Source organism: Aspergillus wentii (assembly GCF_001890725.1).
Source record: "Aspergillus wentii DTO 134E9 unplaced genomic scaffold ASPWEscaffold_2, whole genome shotgun sequence".
Lineage (NCBI taxonomy): Eukaryota > Fungi > Ascomycota > Eurotiomycetes > Eurotiales > Aspergillaceae > Aspergillus > Aspergillus wentii.
This window is the reverse complement of record NW_024467833.1, coordinates 1,619,729-1,637,108: the sequence shown is the minus strand read 5'-3', so window position 1 is coordinate 1,637,108 and position 17,380 is coordinate 1,619,729. Positions and strand designations below refer to the sequence as shown.

At 49.2% G+C, this 17,380-nt stretch overlaps 7 protein-coding genes across 7 annotated transcripts; 4 read left to right on the top strand and 3 right to left on the bottom strand.

Moving 5' to 3' along the window:
• Positions 1–823: 823 nt before the first annotated feature.
• On the top strand, positions 824–1,855 carry ASPWEDRAFT_149108 (SUR7/PalI family protein; the record flags this gene model as incomplete). Its single annotated transcript, XM_040829561.1, has 2 exons — positions 824–1,226; positions 1,281–1,855. The coding sequence occupies 2 exons, from the start codon at positions 824–826 to the stop codon at positions 1,853–1,855; spliced, it is 978 nt and encodes a 325-aa protein (XP_040692331.1).
• An 808-nt stretch (positions 1,856–2,663) lies between these two features.
• Positions 2,664–4,703, bottom strand: ASPWEDRAFT_24569 (uncharacterized protein; the record flags this gene model as incomplete). The annotated part of the gene is made up of 1 exon (XM_040832634.1): positions 2,664–4,703. The coding sequence occupies one exon, from the start codon at positions 4,701–4,703 to the stop codon at positions 2,664–2,666; it is 2,040 nt and encodes a 679-aa protein (XP_040692330.1).
• A 928-nt stretch (positions 4,704–5,631) lies between these two features.
• Positions 5,632–7,013, top strand: ASPWEDRAFT_48854 (WD40 repeat domain-containing protein; the record flags this gene model as incomplete). The annotated part of the gene is made up of 4 exons (XM_040837175.1): positions 5,632–5,653; positions 5,733–5,754; positions 5,825–6,320; positions 6,378–7,013. The coding sequence occupies 4 exons, from the start codon at positions 5,632–5,634 to the stop codon at positions 7,011–7,013; spliced, it is 1,176 nt and encodes a 391-aa protein (XP_040692329.1).
• A 535-nt stretch (positions 7,014–7,548) lies between these two features.
• Positions 7,549–8,629, bottom strand: ASPWEDRAFT_36346 (dynein light chain Tctex-type family protein). Its single transcript, XM_040834430.1, has 5 exons — positions 8,523–8,629; positions 8,292–8,367; positions 8,161–8,199; positions 7,976–8,050; positions 7,549–7,922 (listed from the first exon to the last, which is right to left on the bottom strand). Exons 2-5 carry the CDS (start codon positions 8,319–8,321, stop codon positions 7,638–7,640), a joined length of 429 nt encoding a protein of 142 aa, XP_040692328.1. The 5' UTR covers positions 8,322–8,367; positions 8,523–8,629; the 3' UTR covers positions 7,549–7,637.
• A 578-nt stretch (positions 8,630–9,207) lies between these two features.
• On the top strand, positions 9,208–10,108 carry ASPWEDRAFT_36345 (putative vacuolar transporter chaperon Vtc1). The gene is made up of 2 exons (XM_040834429.1): positions 9,208–9,265; positions 9,359–10,108. The coding sequence occupies exons 1-2, from the start codon at positions 9,232–9,234 to the stop codon at positions 9,697–9,699; spliced, it is 375 nt and encodes a 124-aa protein (XP_040692327.1). The 5' UTR covers positions 9,208–9,231; the 3' UTR covers positions 9,700–10,108.
• On the bottom strand, positions 10,108–11,320 carry ASPWEDRAFT_48851 (glycoside hydrolase family 5 protein; the record flags this gene model as incomplete). The annotated part of the gene is made up of 2 exons (XM_040837174.1): positions 10,108–10,161; positions 10,202–11,320. The coding sequence occupies 2 exons, from the start codon at positions 11,318–11,320 to the stop codon at positions 10,108–10,110; spliced, it is 1,173 nt and encodes a 390-aa protein (XP_040692326.1).
• Positions 11,321–14,532: 3,212 nt separating this feature from the next.
• On the top strand, positions 14,533–17,245 carry ASPWEDRAFT_36341 (uncharacterized protein). The gene has a single exon (XM_040834428.1). The coding sequence runs from the start codon at positions 14,884–14,886 to the stop codon at positions 16,987–16,989; it is 2,106 nt and encodes a 701-aa protein (XP_040692325.1). The 5' UTR covers positions 14,533–14,883; the 3' UTR covers positions 16,990–17,245.
• Positions 17,246–17,380: the final 135 nt, after the last annotated feature.

Sequence of the window (17,380 nt, the reverse complement as noted above, 5' to 3'; positions counted from 1 at the left end):
GGAAACAGACAGCCCCCTTTTTCTGGTTGGTCGGTCCGATCAGTGCAATACCGGTAAAGATCAGCCACACCCAGCCGCAGCTGGGGGGTCTAGAGCCAAATAGCGCCAGACCATCAGTGGCGCCTCGCCAAACCATGGCGCGGCCGGCAGAGCGTATCATACAGGAATGCATGAGTTTCTGATCGACGGTTGGTCCACCGCCGCTGATGGCATGAGGTGAGTTTGCAGGTATCGTAGACGAGCAGCACATCTCACCGATTGCCTTTTTCCTATTCCGATTCTATCTTGTGTTTATCATTTTTTATTTTGGCCCTATCAAATACCGGCAGCTGGGCCTGTATCGCTCGTACCGGCGAATACCAAACTTACCGCTGATCGCTCGATCTAAAAGTCCTTTTTTTCTTGTCGGGCTTCTTTCGCTTCTTCCACGACAACATTCTCCAGCCATCGCTTTCTTTCCTTTCTTTTCCCCCTCGCATCGTCTGCAATCAATCCCTTTCTTTTTTGTGTCCTCTTTGTTTTCGATTCTTCTAAAAAAAAAAAAAAAAAAAATACAAACTTCATCCTGTCTTGGTTGGGTTATTAATAGCTTACATCCATACATGCATGTCTAACGTCATCCATCTTGCGTATCCCGCCCAAGCCAGCTCACCTACATCACCTCTCCGCATCTCCTTTGCTTTCTTTTGATCTCTCCTTCTTGCGATTCGACTTCTTCCACTGTCTTTCCGATCTGATCTCGTGTGCCAATTCTGCCCTCCTTTCCCTCCGAACGCACCCACCACCTCTACATCTCGTGCCATCCGCTATCAATCAATAGTCCATGGCAAAACTACCGACCTTCAAGTCCTCCCAAGGACCACGCGCTGGTCGGAGACGGTCTACCGTCGTTCGACATCGGATTCTACGCTCTTTTCTCTATCTTCTGGCCTGGATCTTCTTGGTGCTCGTCCTCATTGGCAGCACCTCCAACAAGCCCGTCCTGCGAGACACCTATTTCCTCAAGCTCGACCTTTCCAACATCATCCCGCTCTCCGTCCCCAATGCCGTCCTCATCAACAGTATCGCCCGCTCAATTGGTCTGCATGACTTTTACCAGGTGGGCTTGTGGAATTTCTGTGAGGGTTATTCGGACACTGGCATCACCCACTGCTCCAAGACTCAGACTCTGTATTGGTTCAACCCCGTTGAAATTCTTCTCAGTGAACTGCTATCGGGAGCAACCAGTACGTATTCCCTCTCTTGATATCTGGATTCATATTCTAACCATTATCCCCCAGTCGCTCTTCCCGGTGACATCACAGATGCCCTCAAAATCGCCCGTCTAGCCTCCCACTGGATGTTCGGTCTCTTCATCACCTCCGCCGTCCTCACCTTCATCCTGATCTTCCTCTCGCCTCTCGCCGTCTCCTCGCGTCCCCCTCAATCCATCTCCCCCGACCCATCCGTCAACCAGACAAACCCCGTCCACAGACGTCGCACCTTTGTCTTCCTCCGCTCTTTCCCCTTCCTCATCATCACCTTCCTCAATGCCCTTTTCACCATCGTCGCCTCCGTCGTGGCTACCGTCATGTTCCTCATCTTCCGAAACGTCTTCACCTCGGACGATTACAACCTTAATATCGGCGCCTCCATTGGCACCCGCATGATGGCCTTTATGTGGGTCGCCTCTGCCTTCAACCTCATCGCCTTCATCATCCAGTTCGGCTCCTGCTGCGCTTCCTGCTGCCGTGGTCGCAAGGCCCGGAAACAGCTCAAGGCTGCTGGCGCTGGTAGTGGTTCTCCATCGCCTAGTATGCAGATGCAGGAGAAGGAGAAGCCCGGCTCGCATAGCCCCACCACGACTGCCAGTTGAGCGCAGACCTATTCGGTTTGAGGCTGCTTTGTAGAAACTTTCTCTCTCTCTCTCTCTCTCTCTCTTTTTGCTATATATACCACCTATTTATCTTTCTTTGTTTTCATTTTTTTTTTTTCTTTCAATATGCATGGATATGGGAAAAGGCAAAAATCTTTTTCTTTTTTTAGATACCGATCAATTGAACATATACGGTCCCTCCAGCATCAGGACTTTGGAATCCTTTGATGCGTGAGATTGAAATATGAGGGAATCCCGCCAATGATCTGCCATTATCCTCCGCGAATACGAAGGAGGCTTTGCTGGTCTTGAGTATTTATGGGATTGTACAGGACGTCTTACGGTGTCAGTTTACAGGCCCTGGCACACAAGTTTGCGAAAAGAACATAGATTGGTGGCTCATTTGCTAAATGGTCGAATATTTTGGATACCGGTGTTTTATATTTTTCTCTTTCCTGGGTACAGTGAGATTCTGTCCTTTATATAGGTTGTTCTTAACATATTACGAATTTATGATTCTTCATATTTGACCAATCTGTATCAAAGGACAGTCTTTCCATGTTTTATACCTGACTAGTATAAGGATAGACACCTATATCAGATACCATTCTGTTTCGAAATGATATATCATCACAATCATAATAATACAAAAAAGCCTCTCCACAAGTTAACCATGATCCGCGCTATGCAAAGTAAAGTAGTGGAATAACAAAACATTAGTGGATATCGAAATGCCCCATAGGCAAAAGAATTAAAACACTTAGAATGCCGGGATAAAATGACGTAAAAAGGATCAAAATGCGCCCGATCAACCCCGCGCCAACTCATCTTCCATTGTACGGGTCAAATCATTGTCGATAGCGGGATCACCGTTGCTGTCGGCATCAACGGATTGTGTATTGTGCAACGGACTATTAGTCGATGCTTGGCTGTTTTCTTGCCCCGAGACTGGAGAAGCACCAGTTACGCTTTGACGCCCAGTCGACTGGCCATCATTCCCAAGCCACCCATATTTCTTGTTCCGAAATGACTGGAGCAGCTCTGGGCCGCCTGATTTTGGGGCAGGTGAGGAGCGCACGGAATCAGGCGCTGCATTGGTGTCGTCGTCAGTCAGGTCGATCGTTACAGTTTCAGAGCGAGGTTCAGCCCTAGGATTCGTTGGTGGTCCTTGGGGCTGAGACCCCGGCACGGTAGGCTGTTGATTTGGAACAGCTGTTTGTGGTCTGGGCCTCGTTTCTGGCGCATTTTGCAGTTGCGACAGCTGTGATTGAGGGGCCTGGCCGGGAATAGAAGGCTGCTGGTTTGGTGCAGGGTACTGCATTTGAGCATTATGATTCACCGGTGCCGGCCGGGGCTTATATCCAGGTGGGGCTGGGGCGATCGTGGGGATTTTCTGTTGAACTTGGATTTCGTAGAGAAGATTGTTGTAGAGTGTGGCGAGATTATGAAGCTGGCCCTTCCAACTCTCTGCTTCTGTCTTGTATTCTTCAACTCTCCTCTGATGCTGAGAAGACACGCGGCGAAGCGAGGCGTTCTCTTCGCGCAGTAATTGTTCTTTCGTCTTCCCCGTCTTGCTATCCACAGTAGTCCACTGTGTCCAGGCAGTTTTGTATTTGTTTCGCTCATGTGTTAACTGTTGGACCTTGCGTTTGAAATTTTCTATGCGGTAGTTGACTTGGTCCTCTGCAACCTCAATACATCTGACATGAATACCTGGGGCCGATGGCAGGTAACCTAAGGGCCCCCTGTATCTTGGGTATGGTGAAAGATACTGCGGTTCCTGGTCAACACGTTGCAGGATGTCACGGCTCGTACTGGCGGCAATATCGTGAGCATCAAGGTCGAATCGATGTTTGGTGAAATCGCTCAGTGAGGGAAGTTCATCAGCGATATCAGAATACGTCGCAGGAATAGGATCCCGCTCAATTGCATCAATGGCATTGGAAAGATCTGCATCAAAATTTTCAAAACCAGAGCGCTCTTCTACATTTTCGAAGTTCATATCGAACGGAATCGAAAATGTAGCGTCTTCGAAAAGAGGATCCGCGGTATCAAACAGGGAGTTTGGGGTTTGTGACCTTTCCATGCCAGCCGGTGTATGAGGAGCCGTTTCGACTGGATCAGGACGTAGGGATGAGTTGGGAGAAGACAAGGAAGGTGTTTCACCTGGAGGCGTGGTATTGCTCTGATTTGGTGGTAGCTCCAAAATCCGCCTCTTCTCGGGAGGACCCCATATGTCAAATTCTGTGGGGAAAGCTTCATCGCCTGTACGTTTCCGAGAGTCAAAAGCCGATTCAAGCTCCCGTAAAGCAAAATCAGAATCAAAGAGGGGGTCATAGAACAATTGTTCCGTATTATGCGGGCCATTGAGATCAGGTAACGCGTTGGCTATATCCTTCGCGGCGTCCTGTGCTAAATTGTTCTGTAACCCCATCTTGTCGCCTGTATGAAAGGAATTATTACCATCAAAATTCAAAGACTGAGCGTCTTGGCTGGATGTATCTTGGTTTGACGTGCGAATCTGGCTGGTATCTTCGACCCCATGCAATGAGCCCTCTGTCTGCCGAGTCGAGGCATTTTTGTCGACTAATAGTCCTTCTTGGGGAGCGCCATCTTTATTGGATAGGCTAATGTTCTCATGTTGCGAAGACGCTCGAGTGGCATCGGACGGCTGCTGCAGTTGCGACCCAGGGGAAGGTGTAAGCCCCAGATCATTCACATGCAGATGAGAGAAGGACGGGGGTGGTGGGATATTCTCAAAGGGAAAGAGCCCCTCAGAGTCATGGGGTTGAAAAGAAGTGCATGTTTGAAAAGAGGTAGAAATACCTTCAGCCATACTTCCATCCATGTAGACTGATTTAGTCCGCCACAATTGATCTCCGGTCTATCATCAAACCAACGCCGATTCTGTGGCTCTGTGACCGCTATTGAGCTGGTGGCTCGACTGATAAGCAAGGACTGACGTCGCTAGGGCGTAAACTATGTGGCGTCGAGAGAATTAACCAGATGAACGAGACGGTAACAAGCTTATACAAGTTTATATTCTTGTCTTTCAGCAGGATATGTAGTGTCAAATGCCGTACCTTCAATTTGCAGTTTCCTTGTCGCGGGGTTAGGCAGCTCAACTGACAATGGAAGCGGCGTGTTAACTCCGAAGCTCTGGCCGGGTTTGTGGCTATTCAGAGACAACAGAGTTGAAATGAAAAAAAGCGCCACCCTGAATTTACAGAGCCAGACACCCGATTAAGAGGAGTCGAATACCCCGATTAAGCAAAGATAGCCTTGGTCATGATAATCTTAGTCCAGTTGGACTGACTTCGATGTTTGAATCGAGCAAGGGATACTGCCGATACGCTTCTGCGATAGGAGGAATAAGATGAATGGTGAGATTTTCAAGCACCTCCCTTATGAGATCAGTGACCAAAGACAACAACAACGACGAAAGAGAGTGAGGATGCAATAAGGCTGAGCGCGTGAAGAAGAAAACATGAACGAGAACGAGTACTTTTTTTTTTCTCTCCAAATTCTCGCTTCATTTCTCCGCTTTCCCCACCGCTCCGCTCACCGCTCACGTGCTTCTATTTCCTCCACACACCCTAGGCCTATCTGGGAATAGTGTCGCTGGTCAACGCCGGCAGGAAGATTGAAGGAGCATCGATTGGATTTCCGCCTCGCTTCGTCTTCATCTCCAACAAACGGTGAAACCACCAACTCTTCCTCAGCAGTCTGCGGCTCTCCAACTTCTACGAGTCTTTGAAAGATCCCAACGCGCCGAAATGAGTGTCATTCTCTGCACCGGTAAGCGCACCGCTTTTCGTTACGTCAACCCCGTCACTCAGATCAAACTAATCAAAGCTGCTCTTGTTACGATGTCCAGCGGGGTATGACCATACCATTCGGTAAGTCGAGTCAATTACTGTCTTCGGGCGGGATGGGGTAGATACCAGGTGCTTACTCGCTTCTCGGCAGTTTTTGGGAGGCCTTGTCTGGTATCTGCTCGCGTACTATTCAACATCCTGATTCCCAAGTAAACCGCCTTTGCATCACACCCGACAAGCGCTTCCTGGCAGCCGCGGGCCACAACAATGTCAAGCTATATGACATCAAATCCACAAATCCCAATCCTGTTATGACGTTTGATGGTCACACGAACAACATTACAGGAGTTGCATTTCACTGCGAAGGAAAGTGGATGGTGACTAGCTCCGAAGATGGCACAGTGAAAGTGTGGGACACTCGTACCGGAAGTCTACAGCGCAACTACGCCCACAAAGCTGCAGTTAATGATGTTGTGATCCATCCGAACCAGGGTGAACTGATCAGTGGAGACCGTTCTGGTATTGTTCGCGTATGGGATTTGGGAGAGAGTGTCTGCACCCACCAACTCATCCCCGAGGACGACGTCGCAGTGCACAGTGTCAGTGTTGCCAGCGACGGATCTCTGCTCTGCGCAGGGAACAAAAAGGTATTACATCGTTGCAGCTCAGTCTCACGCAGTCTCAGGCTAATCCGGTTTTGATAGGGCAACGTCTACATCTGGCGCATGATTCAAGATGCTGAGCTCACTCGCATTGTACCCATTTGCACGTTCCAGGCCCATAAGGACTACCTCACTCGCGTTCTTCTATCACCAGATGTTAAACACCTTGCGACTTGCTCCGCTGATCATACCGCCAAAGTTTGGAACCTGGATCTCGATTATCCTCCGGCCAAGGTCGCAGCTGTCACAGCAGCAAAAGCCAAAGCCAAGGGCAACATGGGATCAGAAGTCGCTTCTCCATCTACAGCTTCCGGGACGCCTGATCAAATATCTGGCATTGATCAAGCGAAGTCTCAAGAATTCAACCCGTTCAGCTTTATCAATGGTCCTACTCCTGTTCTCCCCAACGAACCACCACAGCCCTTCCCCGTACAGCCCGATGGTCCTCCGATGGATCCGAGCACAGGAACCCCTTATTTGGAAACCACACTAGCCAACCACCAGCGTTGGGTGTGGGATTGCGCCTTCTCCGCCGATTCAGCATACCTGGTCACTGTTTCTAGTGACCACTACGCTCGTCTATGGGAGCTGGCTTCAGGCCAAATTATTCGCCAATACAGTGGGCACCACCGAGGAGCAGTGTGTGTTGCGCTGAATGACTATTCAGAGCCTCGATAAAGTGGTTTGGGGTTAGAGTGGACGATCCGGCATGGCCTCTGGCCTGGCCTGGTTTTATTTTCCAGAGGCTCTTTTCTTCCTTTGTTGTTTGATATCCTGTTTGATTCGTGGTTAGCATGGCGCCTGGGATGGGACGAATCGGCCAGGTTACCTTTTGAAACCGGCGTTTGGGGGTTTTTTGTTAGATGTCATTTGTTTTGGTGGTATGGCCCTAATATGGCATGCCATGGTGGTACAGTTGAGTTTCAGTGTAGATTCAGAATTTGTACGAGTCATTTCCCTACACCTTTCACGATACAGGCTATGACCATTCTTGTGGATGGGTTTTGCTTTTTTAAATCTAGTCGACCCTAGTTGTTACTTGGCATAAACACTGAGTCCAATATTGGGAGATTATATTTCCAAAGAAAATCAGCACACTGAAAAGAGCCTTATGTAGCTGCAGTAGCCAACATCTAGTTCACGTACACCTGGCTCCCCAACAAGATAATAGACAATAAGAATAGAAGATGAAAGAAAAAAAAATGAACAAAATGGGTCTCAACATGCCGACAAAAAAATGTGAAAAATGAAAAATGAAAAAAAGTAATTAAAAATGCGAGGTTTTCTTTTAAATCATCTAATTCAACCCAAGGCGAACCATGTCACGCTGACGACAATGTCCAGTCCCTTCTCCTCGGCCCCGGGGAACTTGAATGTCCACATTCCATCCCGGTTGACGTCCCAGAAGGCCCCGGAGGCGGAGTGCATGCCACGCTTGCCTGCGTTGTTGACTGCACCGTCCGCGGCGGCGGACTTGTCAATCAGGCCTTGCTGCACAATGGTGCTGTTCACGGTGAATCGGTACGGGGGAGCTGTCGAGGATTCAGAAGGGGCAGTAGCGGAAATGAGGGCCTTGAGGATGGTATTCTAGCAGAGGTGTTAGATCAATTATATGGGTGTAGCTTTTGTCTTGGACGTACAATGATCTGAGAGTTCCATTCTCCAACTTTGGAGTGCTCGTATCCCTCCGCGTCCTTCAATGCGGTGGTGCAGGCCTATGAGCCAGAAACATTTGTTAGTTACCAGTGATCGATAAATCGGAGAAGGAAACCGTTGTTCAAGTCCGAGACTCCGGGCCAAAATATAGAACCATGGGATAACGTACCTCGGAGGCGATCTTCTGAAGCTCCTCAATGGGAATGGGCTAGAACAACATAAGTCAGCTAAGATAGTCCAAACATTGTGGAGCAATGGCGCAAGGAGCCATTAGGAGCATAAAGAATGACAGTGACGTACAGAAGTTGCGGGGGAGGGTTCGACAGCCATTGTAGATATTTGAGGGATAGGAGGACTTTCAATTGCACTTTCTAGACTATAAAGCGAGCGAGTTAGCTTTATTCAAGATATGGAAAGTACTAGGAGACCTGTGTCTTCTCGGAGATGCGATTGCGGGGGATAGGATGCAAGAGCAACGCTATCGGAGTGACAGATATCTGATGAGGGTAACAGAAAAACAGAATTATTTACCTAGGAAACGAGCGATGCAGAGAGACGAATTGTCCAGCGATTGTTGGCACAGCAGTCGAGGAAGCCAAATATGAAGTCCGAAGCGGCGTGTTTTGCTGGTGTTTGGCGGCTGTGAGCCGTAGCATCATCATGTGGCGGTGCCGGCGGTGGTTGGCCAGAAGAGGTAAAACGCTAGTCCGTAAGGGGGGTGTCTGTGGCTGAGGAAGAAACCCACCGCCACAGCACTCGGAGAAATGATATTACGCTCCGAATCGCCGGAAAAGAAAGCAGAGCAAACCAAATGCGCACGTGCCATACTCTAAGCGGCAAGGGCCGGCAGAACAGCAGCTTGCTATCAGCCGCTAAGCCGCTCTAGGCAAGGTCTTGTCCGCCAAGCTCCAGAAGTGGAGAGAGACCGTTCCAGTACGCAACCAATACGGTAACAAAACGCCTCGTTTACATCAGTCCGTCCGTCGCTGGGCCTGTCACTTGCTTCGATTAGAAGGTCTTGCTATCTCCATGTCCAGAGGCGCAGCAGGATTCTTCTTCACTTTTTCATTATTTCCCAATTGCTCCGCCGATATTTTCGATTTCGATCAAGCCTTTCTCTTATATAGCTGCTGCCGTCGTCAGTGGTTTTGACCTTCTCTCTCCGCCCTTGATAGCTCCAACAAGGTCATTTCTATCCTATCCCTTATCTCTACGTCCCTCCCCCCGCACAGAATCAAAAATGTCGAGTCAACCTCTTCTTCAGACTGCCCCGGGTTCGTACCACTTCAATCCTCATCTACACTTGTTTCTATGCCGCCTCATTCAAAGCGACACCTCCCATTACGTATTCAATCTAACCCACCCAGGCAAACGAATCGCCCTCCCAACCCGCGTCGAACCAAAAGTCTTCTTCGCCAACGAGCGAACCTTCCTCTCCTGGCTCAACTTCACCGTCATCCTAGGCGGCCTCGCCGTCGGCCTGCTCAACTTCGGTGACCGTGTCGGCCGTATCTCCGCCGGCCTCTTCACCGTCATCGCCCTGGGCACCATGATCTACGCCCTTTTCACCTTCCACTGGCGAGCGCAGAGTATCCGTCGCCGAGGACAAACAGGAATCGATGACCGATTCGGGCCGACCATTTTGGCCCTATCATTGTTGGCTGCTGTCGTGGTGAACTTCATACTTCGTGTTCGGGAGGGGTTCTAAGCATTTGGGCTGTTGGTATGAAAATTTGCGGTTTCATTTATATCCCCTTTTTCTCTGTCATCATCATTATATCTTTCTTTCTTTCTTTCTTTCTTTCTTGGGCCTCTCTCCCTTTGGCATGAGGAGAGGATTTTGGGTTTTATTGCAGCTGTATACGTATACTGCTTAACTGGAATGGCTGGATGGTTTAGACGACATGTCACAATTATGAAATTGTCAGGTTTTGATACAACATTGATCATTCGTTCGCAGCAATGTTTGGGTTGTTTTCGTTTATCATTCTGTGTTTGAGCGATTTGCATGTCTTATTGAGAAGGATTGTAGTGCGCTACTAAGCTGCCACTACTTTATCTATTTGCAAAAAAGAATAAAAGTTGATTCATGGACATTTGCCTCTTCAATATACAATTACCAGTCATGAATAATCGCCATATCCATGCTACTCCCACTAACAAGATACGGCTTTGTCAGCATTGATACCACCGTCCTTAATGAACCCTGCATAGCTCCAGTAATCTGCCTGTGTCCCTTGTCCATTCACCGTGGCATTACCCGAGAATTTAGCAGTCCAGTAACTGCTACCTTGGGCATAATTGTGAAAGGCTTGGATCCCCGTGTTCACATTGCGCGAACGAAGCGCAAAGGTATTATTCTGCTTTGCCTGGATCGACCACTCGCCTACGAACACAGGAAACGTGTCGTCGACGGCTTTGTTCTTTGCGTCGGAGCAGATGTAAGTAGGCAGGTTTTCAGAAGTTGTTGGGCGGCCTTCGAAGTAGTAGTTGTGCACGTCAAAGACGAGATTTGTGTCTGCGGAAAAGTTGCCAGACCAGTATGATGGGTACTTGAAGCTTCCCTGGAACATAACTGGGATCTTGGAGTTGGCTTCCTCCACCTTATTGATGACTGCTTTTATGTATTTCAGGACCCAGGTTGCGCCGCGGTCTGACAGTGCGGCTGGGGTACCAAACGTTGACATGTTTCTGCTGTCAGATGGCTCGTTCATGGGTTCGATGGTGTATGACTGGGGAGAACCGGAGTTTTGGACAAAGGAGATGACGGCGTCAATGGCTTTGAGGGAGTTATCAAAGGCAGTTGTGTTGTGGAACCAGCCAAAGTGATCCGTGGCCTCACCAATGTCCTTTCCATTGGTACCGCCCGGGAGTGAATGGATATCGACGATAATGTGCATACCGTAGGATTTGATCGCATAATCAGCAATCTCTTTCAGGGCGACAGTTTGATTACCCGAATACAGCTGAGATCCGGGGAGCTTGATCCATGCCGCATAGGTTGTTGGGATCCGCAAAATCCCGACACCAGCATCAGCAAGCTTGTCGATGTCTGTCTTTGTTATGAAGGTTGAGTATCGATGTTCTAAGACCGGGCCACACTGGGATCCCAGATTCTGGCAGAGTCCCCATTCATCCGACGCTCCACCAGAATAGGTGTTCCAGAACTGAGTGTCTATTGTTGACTCTTGTACCAGCCAGCCTCCAAGATTCACACCATTTGCCTTGAAAGTTTTCCAGTCGACATAGCTGGTGTGCGAATGAGGAAGTGCAAGAGAAGGCTGGATGCCACCAAGGGCAGTGAGAAAGACCGCCAGCGATCCACGCATGGTTGAAAGATGGACTCGAGAAGAATGAAAGTATAAAACCAGACCTGTCTGTTTCGTATATTGAACTGACTCTGGGGGATGTTTCCACTCTTATAAGAGATGACTGACAGTACACATGCTCCTTTCGGTAGTAATCAACAATGTTGCCTATACGTAATTGCAGATTATTTCCGACTGATGGAGAAATGATTGGCACTGAGAGATTAACTTCTTGCAAAGCCAAGGAAAGCAGTCATTTGTGGTCATTGATGTTACCTCCGAGTCTAACATCTCCTTCACTTGCTCCAGTGTATCCAGAAGCGTCATTGGGGGCATTCGGGTCTGCCTGCTAAAACCACGCATTCTCGAGAAAGGCTGCTGGACAAAAACCCCGCATAGTCGGACAATAATTAAAGTCCCTGGCTCTTGGTGGGGGGAAACGTGTGAAAGAATGGGGCTTGGTCTTCACCATCTGGAGTCCGGAACTGGATTGCGGGATGTGGAGAAGGACGATGTCACGATATAGGACAATGTTCCGAACTTCAACAGTTCAGAAAGAAGTTACATCTATCCAGGTTCGGACATTTATGCCTTGGCAGAGAGATGGCTATTGGACAATTGGAAAAATGTGAGATTTCTGATCCGCATTCTGCAATCTTCCTTAATCTTGTAGATGGAGTCATGCGGATGATCCTCTCGGGATTTCCAGATGGTAGAACAAATTGCAACTCCTCGGTATAGAGAGCCCCGAAATACTCGGGAGTTCCGAGTCGGGTTAACTGCTCGATGTCTGCTTTCTGCCGGATGTTTAGATTTCAATGATTTATATTGCTTTGACAGGTGTTCCTGGTTTTCTCTGCAGTCAGTGCCGGTCACTTGGTGATGGGCATTCTCAACACCATCTAGAAATACCAGTGGTGTCTCGAAAGAACTCAAATGATAATTTCTTGGGATGGCAGTCGAGGGAAGAATTATCTCGATAGGCCATCCTTTACAAAGAGTACCCGTGTGGGATCAATCAATCGAACCGCTTGGCTGAGTTGCCTTGGTCGCATGTTCGCCTGTTGTCTAATACGTCTGCTTCAGAGACCATATAATTCTCTGCGCTATTGAATAAACCACGGACGGAGTTTCTGGTTAATGGCAAGTGCCAAATCCATTGCGAAAATGAACAAGGGTTTTAGATGCCCAATACGAGAATTCAGCGACCGCTTGGGTTCCAAGATGCCCACATGACGGCTTTCCTATCCTGTCCAACTTGAACCGCAAGGGTCTGTATCTGAATCGGTCGAGGAGCAGATTCTCAGTGCTGTTGGTGTTTGATTTTCTTCGCAGTGGCAATCATACTCAGAAAAGGGACGATGCCTGTGATCAGCCGGGATGCCAACATCGTCCTGACGGGTTCTTGCATCTTCTATCTCGGGTGTGCTCTCAATACTTTGTGCTGATCACTTTTTATGTTGGCTTTGAAGATGATCAAACGGATATGAATCGATGATTGGCACAGCGACGCCCGACTTGGAATGGCTTCTGTCGCCTTCCGCATGTTCCCGAATTGTTTGCCATATCTTGGATGCTGAAAACAGACGACGCAATAATAGAAAGTCGAGTATCGGAAGAATCAAGCCCCGATCGAGGCGATGGAGAAAACCAGATTGTGTTACTGGCGAGAGTTGGAAGTTGGAACGGTCGGCGTGGGCCTGTCTGACCTTGACCTTGGTCGGGCTGGTATTCTCTTGATATTTGGGTAATGCGGTCGGATATTCTCAATTTGAATTAACCATTGTCCAGGCGGGACGAAGGAAGGATAATAATAATAAGCGATGGTAAGAGAGTAGGGAGCTGAGTGAGAGTGGCAAAATGTGGAATCGCCAAGCTGGAGATAGATGAAAGATTCAGGCCATCAGGCTTCGAGAGAGGATTATGTCAATTCATGGGTCGATTTGATGACACGAGCTGCTCAACCAGACGGATTGGAACCATGGCACTCGCAATCAATCGCATTGATCCAGAACCAGGAGGATAGATATAGGGATAATAAAGGATGGATGCATCGTACAAATGTCGACCAGTTGGAGGCCGTCCAGGATGCATGTTATCTGTCGCTTAAGTCGCCCGTTGTATCCTCTGTATTTGGCTGTATAACCATACCTAGGTAAGGTACCTGTTTACCTAATCATCTTCCTCTCCTCTGTCTTGCATCGATACAATAATAGCAATCTGTAACAATAATATCTCCATCTCTGCTTCTCTACTTTCTCTGTCACTCTCCATGTTTTCAGCTTCTCTTCTTCTTCTACCAGATCGACCATTCCAGACTTTGGATCACATCATCGCTCCACTTGGCGGTTATTCTTAAGTCGATTGAGCACTGATTATTGCCTGCTCGACTCCATCGTCGCCCGCATACCCACCCTCTGATTGGCTGCTGCCTGCGTTGGGTGTCACTATTTCTGACTACCGGCTGTTAGTGCGCCGGAGACAAAGCCTGTCGCAAGGACCCCCCCTTTCCCCTTCTGTATGGAATGGACAAATGTACAATCAACCGCCATGAGATTCTCTTTTCTTTGACGTTTTTTCTCCTCTTGTTTCATCGCCTCTTCATCCCATCTTTGTCCATCGCATCTTTGGCCCAGATTACTTGATCCAATAAATAATTCTTTCCCTCTTTCTTACCCGCAAATCCCCCGACTTTTCCTCTGATTATCTTCTGTCCTTCTTCTCTCTTCTCTCCTCTTCTCTCCCTCTCCTCCTCCTCTCCCCATCCTTCTAGACTTCTTCCTCCCTTTCTCTCTCTCTCTCCTCTCGCTACTCTCCTCGTACATATTCCTTCGGACGATCCCTGGACGGACGTCAAATTCTTTTTATCCTCCTATACTCCCCCCCCTCCTAATTTCTTCTCATATCGCCTCTCTGAGTCACTTCTGTCTTTTTTTTCTGTCCTCTTGATCCATTATTAATAGATAACGCCACCCCATCCCTTCCCAACAATAGCCGTGGATCCCTCCGCTTTCTCGATCGCGCCCCATTCCGGCTTGCATATCACTGATCTCTCTCGCCTTTGTCCCTTCTCTAAACTATACCTACTCTACTTTACTACTTCATAACAAGACAGAAGAAAGATTAATTTTTTTATTAAAAGAAAAAAAAAAAAAAAAAACCAAACAAACAAACAAACAAAAAAATATTCAAAAATCAAATACTTCCCACTGACGCGATTGTCATCGCATGTCATTGTTGGGCTTTGGAGTTTGACGTGCCTCGTTTGGAGTGCTCGTGCCTCTTTCCCCCCTTGCCTCTTCCTTACGGTCGCAAATCCACACCATCGTAGAGTCACTTCCTCTGATTCTACGATTCGCCTCCCACGCTTTTCTTCTCCCCTTATCTAGATCCTCCTTTCCATGCACTGGTGTATGGTCGGAACTTGCAGATAAGGGTCGACAATCTAGCGCCGCTATTTTTTCGCTGCTATATCTTAATCTCCTATCGATAACACCTCCACCGCTCTCGCGCCCATTCAACAGCTTTCGCATGGCATGTTTCGGCTGCTTCCTTGGTCCTCTGCAATCGGAGGGAATAAGGTGATGGCGGAGGAGGTCAAGATGCTCGCTACTGCGCCGCCTTGCGCTTCTCCAGGCGTCAACGGCCTGCCCTTGCCTCAGTTGAAGCGCAAACGCTCTCATTCCAGCGATTCCGCCACAGATCGCGATGCCCCCGTCGCAACCAAATTGCGCCCGGACGATGCGACAAACAACGCCACCCCATCTAGACAGACCTCTTCGTCGCAGGAGCCTACTCCGACCAGTGACGGTTTCTCGCATTCACCACATCGTCGCCAGGGCTCATCCTCGACTTCCATCGCCGATCAGGCCACTACTCCGCGCAAGGTGAATGTGGAAAAGCTACGAGAAACGCTTGAAGCCCAACTGAGCTTGGAAGTGTTATTGAAGCACAATGAATTACGGTTAATTGATCAGGAGATCGCCAAGTGCCAGGTTGCGATGGAACAATTGCGTCGCTGCGCTGAGATTCCTTACCCGGGATCCAACGTCGCTGGACTGTCGCAATCGGTAAGCAATGGAACGGGAATTGCGGTGCTCCCGCCTGGAAATGGTCCGGCACCGTTCTCTCCAGCCCCATGGGGTGTCGCCGATGGGCCGTATACGCGCCACTATGCCAAGTGGCTGATACCGGATCCGCGTTTCGATGGAGGCGAGTTTGATCCTGTAATGACACCCTTGGCTACAAGCGCCACGGGCTCTTTTCCGATGATGGAGGGCCGCTCAACACGGGGTAATCCCAGTGACGGTGGTTATATGGCTAGCAAATCCCGACCGCAAAGGGGTTCGGGTGGTGCGAAGCTACAATCTTTGCCAACTGGCTATCCTCCAACAAAGGAACGGGCGGGTCCCATGATGATCCGACGAAAGTCGGACGGTGTTCTTGTCAAGCTGGTGTGTCTGGACTGTCGCAGAGACAACTTCTCCAGCACCCAAGGTTTCATCAATCACTGTCGTATCGCACATAACCGCAACTTTGCCAGCCACGATGCAGCTGCCACCGCATCGGGCGAACCTGTTGAGGTGGACGATGCGGGTGTCGTCGTTGGGGGCAAGAGTCACGAAACTCCAAGTGTCGCCGCTCCTGGCTACGTTCATCCGTTGGTTCGCTCTGCCCATGTGATTGAACCGTCCGCGACACCCTCTGCACAAGATGTGGTCAAGGATGCAACACCTCGAAAGCAATCTGGAGTCAGCCAGTCGTCCCCAGCGGTGGAAACACCCCGTCCTTCTGCAGGTCGCCCTCGACCAGGGAAACGGAATACGCCCGGAGCGGTGAAAGCCTCAAATGATTCGTTCATGGCCTCCCCTGCTACCCCGCATCTTTCGTCTTTGATGCAAGTCAGAGGTGTTGGCGTTGACCTTGATCAACTGGTTGGAGAGGCCAAGATAACGGTCGATCTCGGGGCATATTCTTCTGAGGATGCCGAGTCGGATGACGATTCGCTGCAACCTTCGACGGACACGAGCCAGGGAAGCCAGCAGGCTCTTGGTTCGCGTGTTGGCAGGCAGCCAATGCGGACGACAGTTGGACAAACAGCTTCCCAGCGACCGAACAGTCGTAAAGGACTTGATCATATGGGCCCCCAACCACTTACTTTGGACTCCCTGACACCAACACGGTCTGTACCTTACACTTCGCCCTACGGACCGGCGTCATCTCTGTCTCGGCCACCTCAAGGTGATGAACTTCGGGAGGTCGACGGTATGGATCATTCTGCAAATCTCAGCCCGAACACTCTCGAGTCCAATCAAGCCCCGAGTCTGGTGAGCGACGATGACGACTTCGAGGTAGTTTCAGATTCTGAGAGCCCCGGTCCCAGCTCTTCCGAGGCAGGGGATAACGATCAGGACTTCAGCCACGTTGACGTGGAAGACGACGAAGACACCACGACGTCGAACGGCACGGCGGATCCCAAGTCTGACCCAGGGCTGGCGAGCCCTGCGACTCATAACGCAGCACCTTTGTCGAAATCTCTCCGGCGAGGCAATTCGAAGAAAAAGGATCGATTCCTTTCGAGTTCACTTGAACCGCTGGAACGGGGCAAGGATGAGAAGCGGGTGGGGTTTGTCAATCCGGATAGCAGTCCTGGCAAGGGCAAAAAGGACAGCCATCGAAAGTCCCGGTGAATTCTACCTTTACCTTATGAGGGGCTAGTACCCCTCTACCGTGTGTAATTTTGTACCTCTCTTCTCCTTCTCTGTATGAGACTCGAGTTAATTTTCTTTTTTATAATTCCTGTGGGCATGGCGCCTTGTTTGATATTTGGAACGGTTCAGTTTTCGGGATGGAATATGGGATGACTGGGCCTTTATGGATTGATTTTGACCTGTTCAGCGTCTATCCCTCTGGGATATACAGTTACGACTTTTCAATGATTCGCCTGTATCTGATATTTAATGAATTTTCTATGACAGACTCTCCATGGAGTAGCCGTAATGTCAGTATGACAATACATGACAGTAAATAGGAATCATGATTGGTTATTCCAGTCTTACCGTACGTACGTTACCTCTTCAA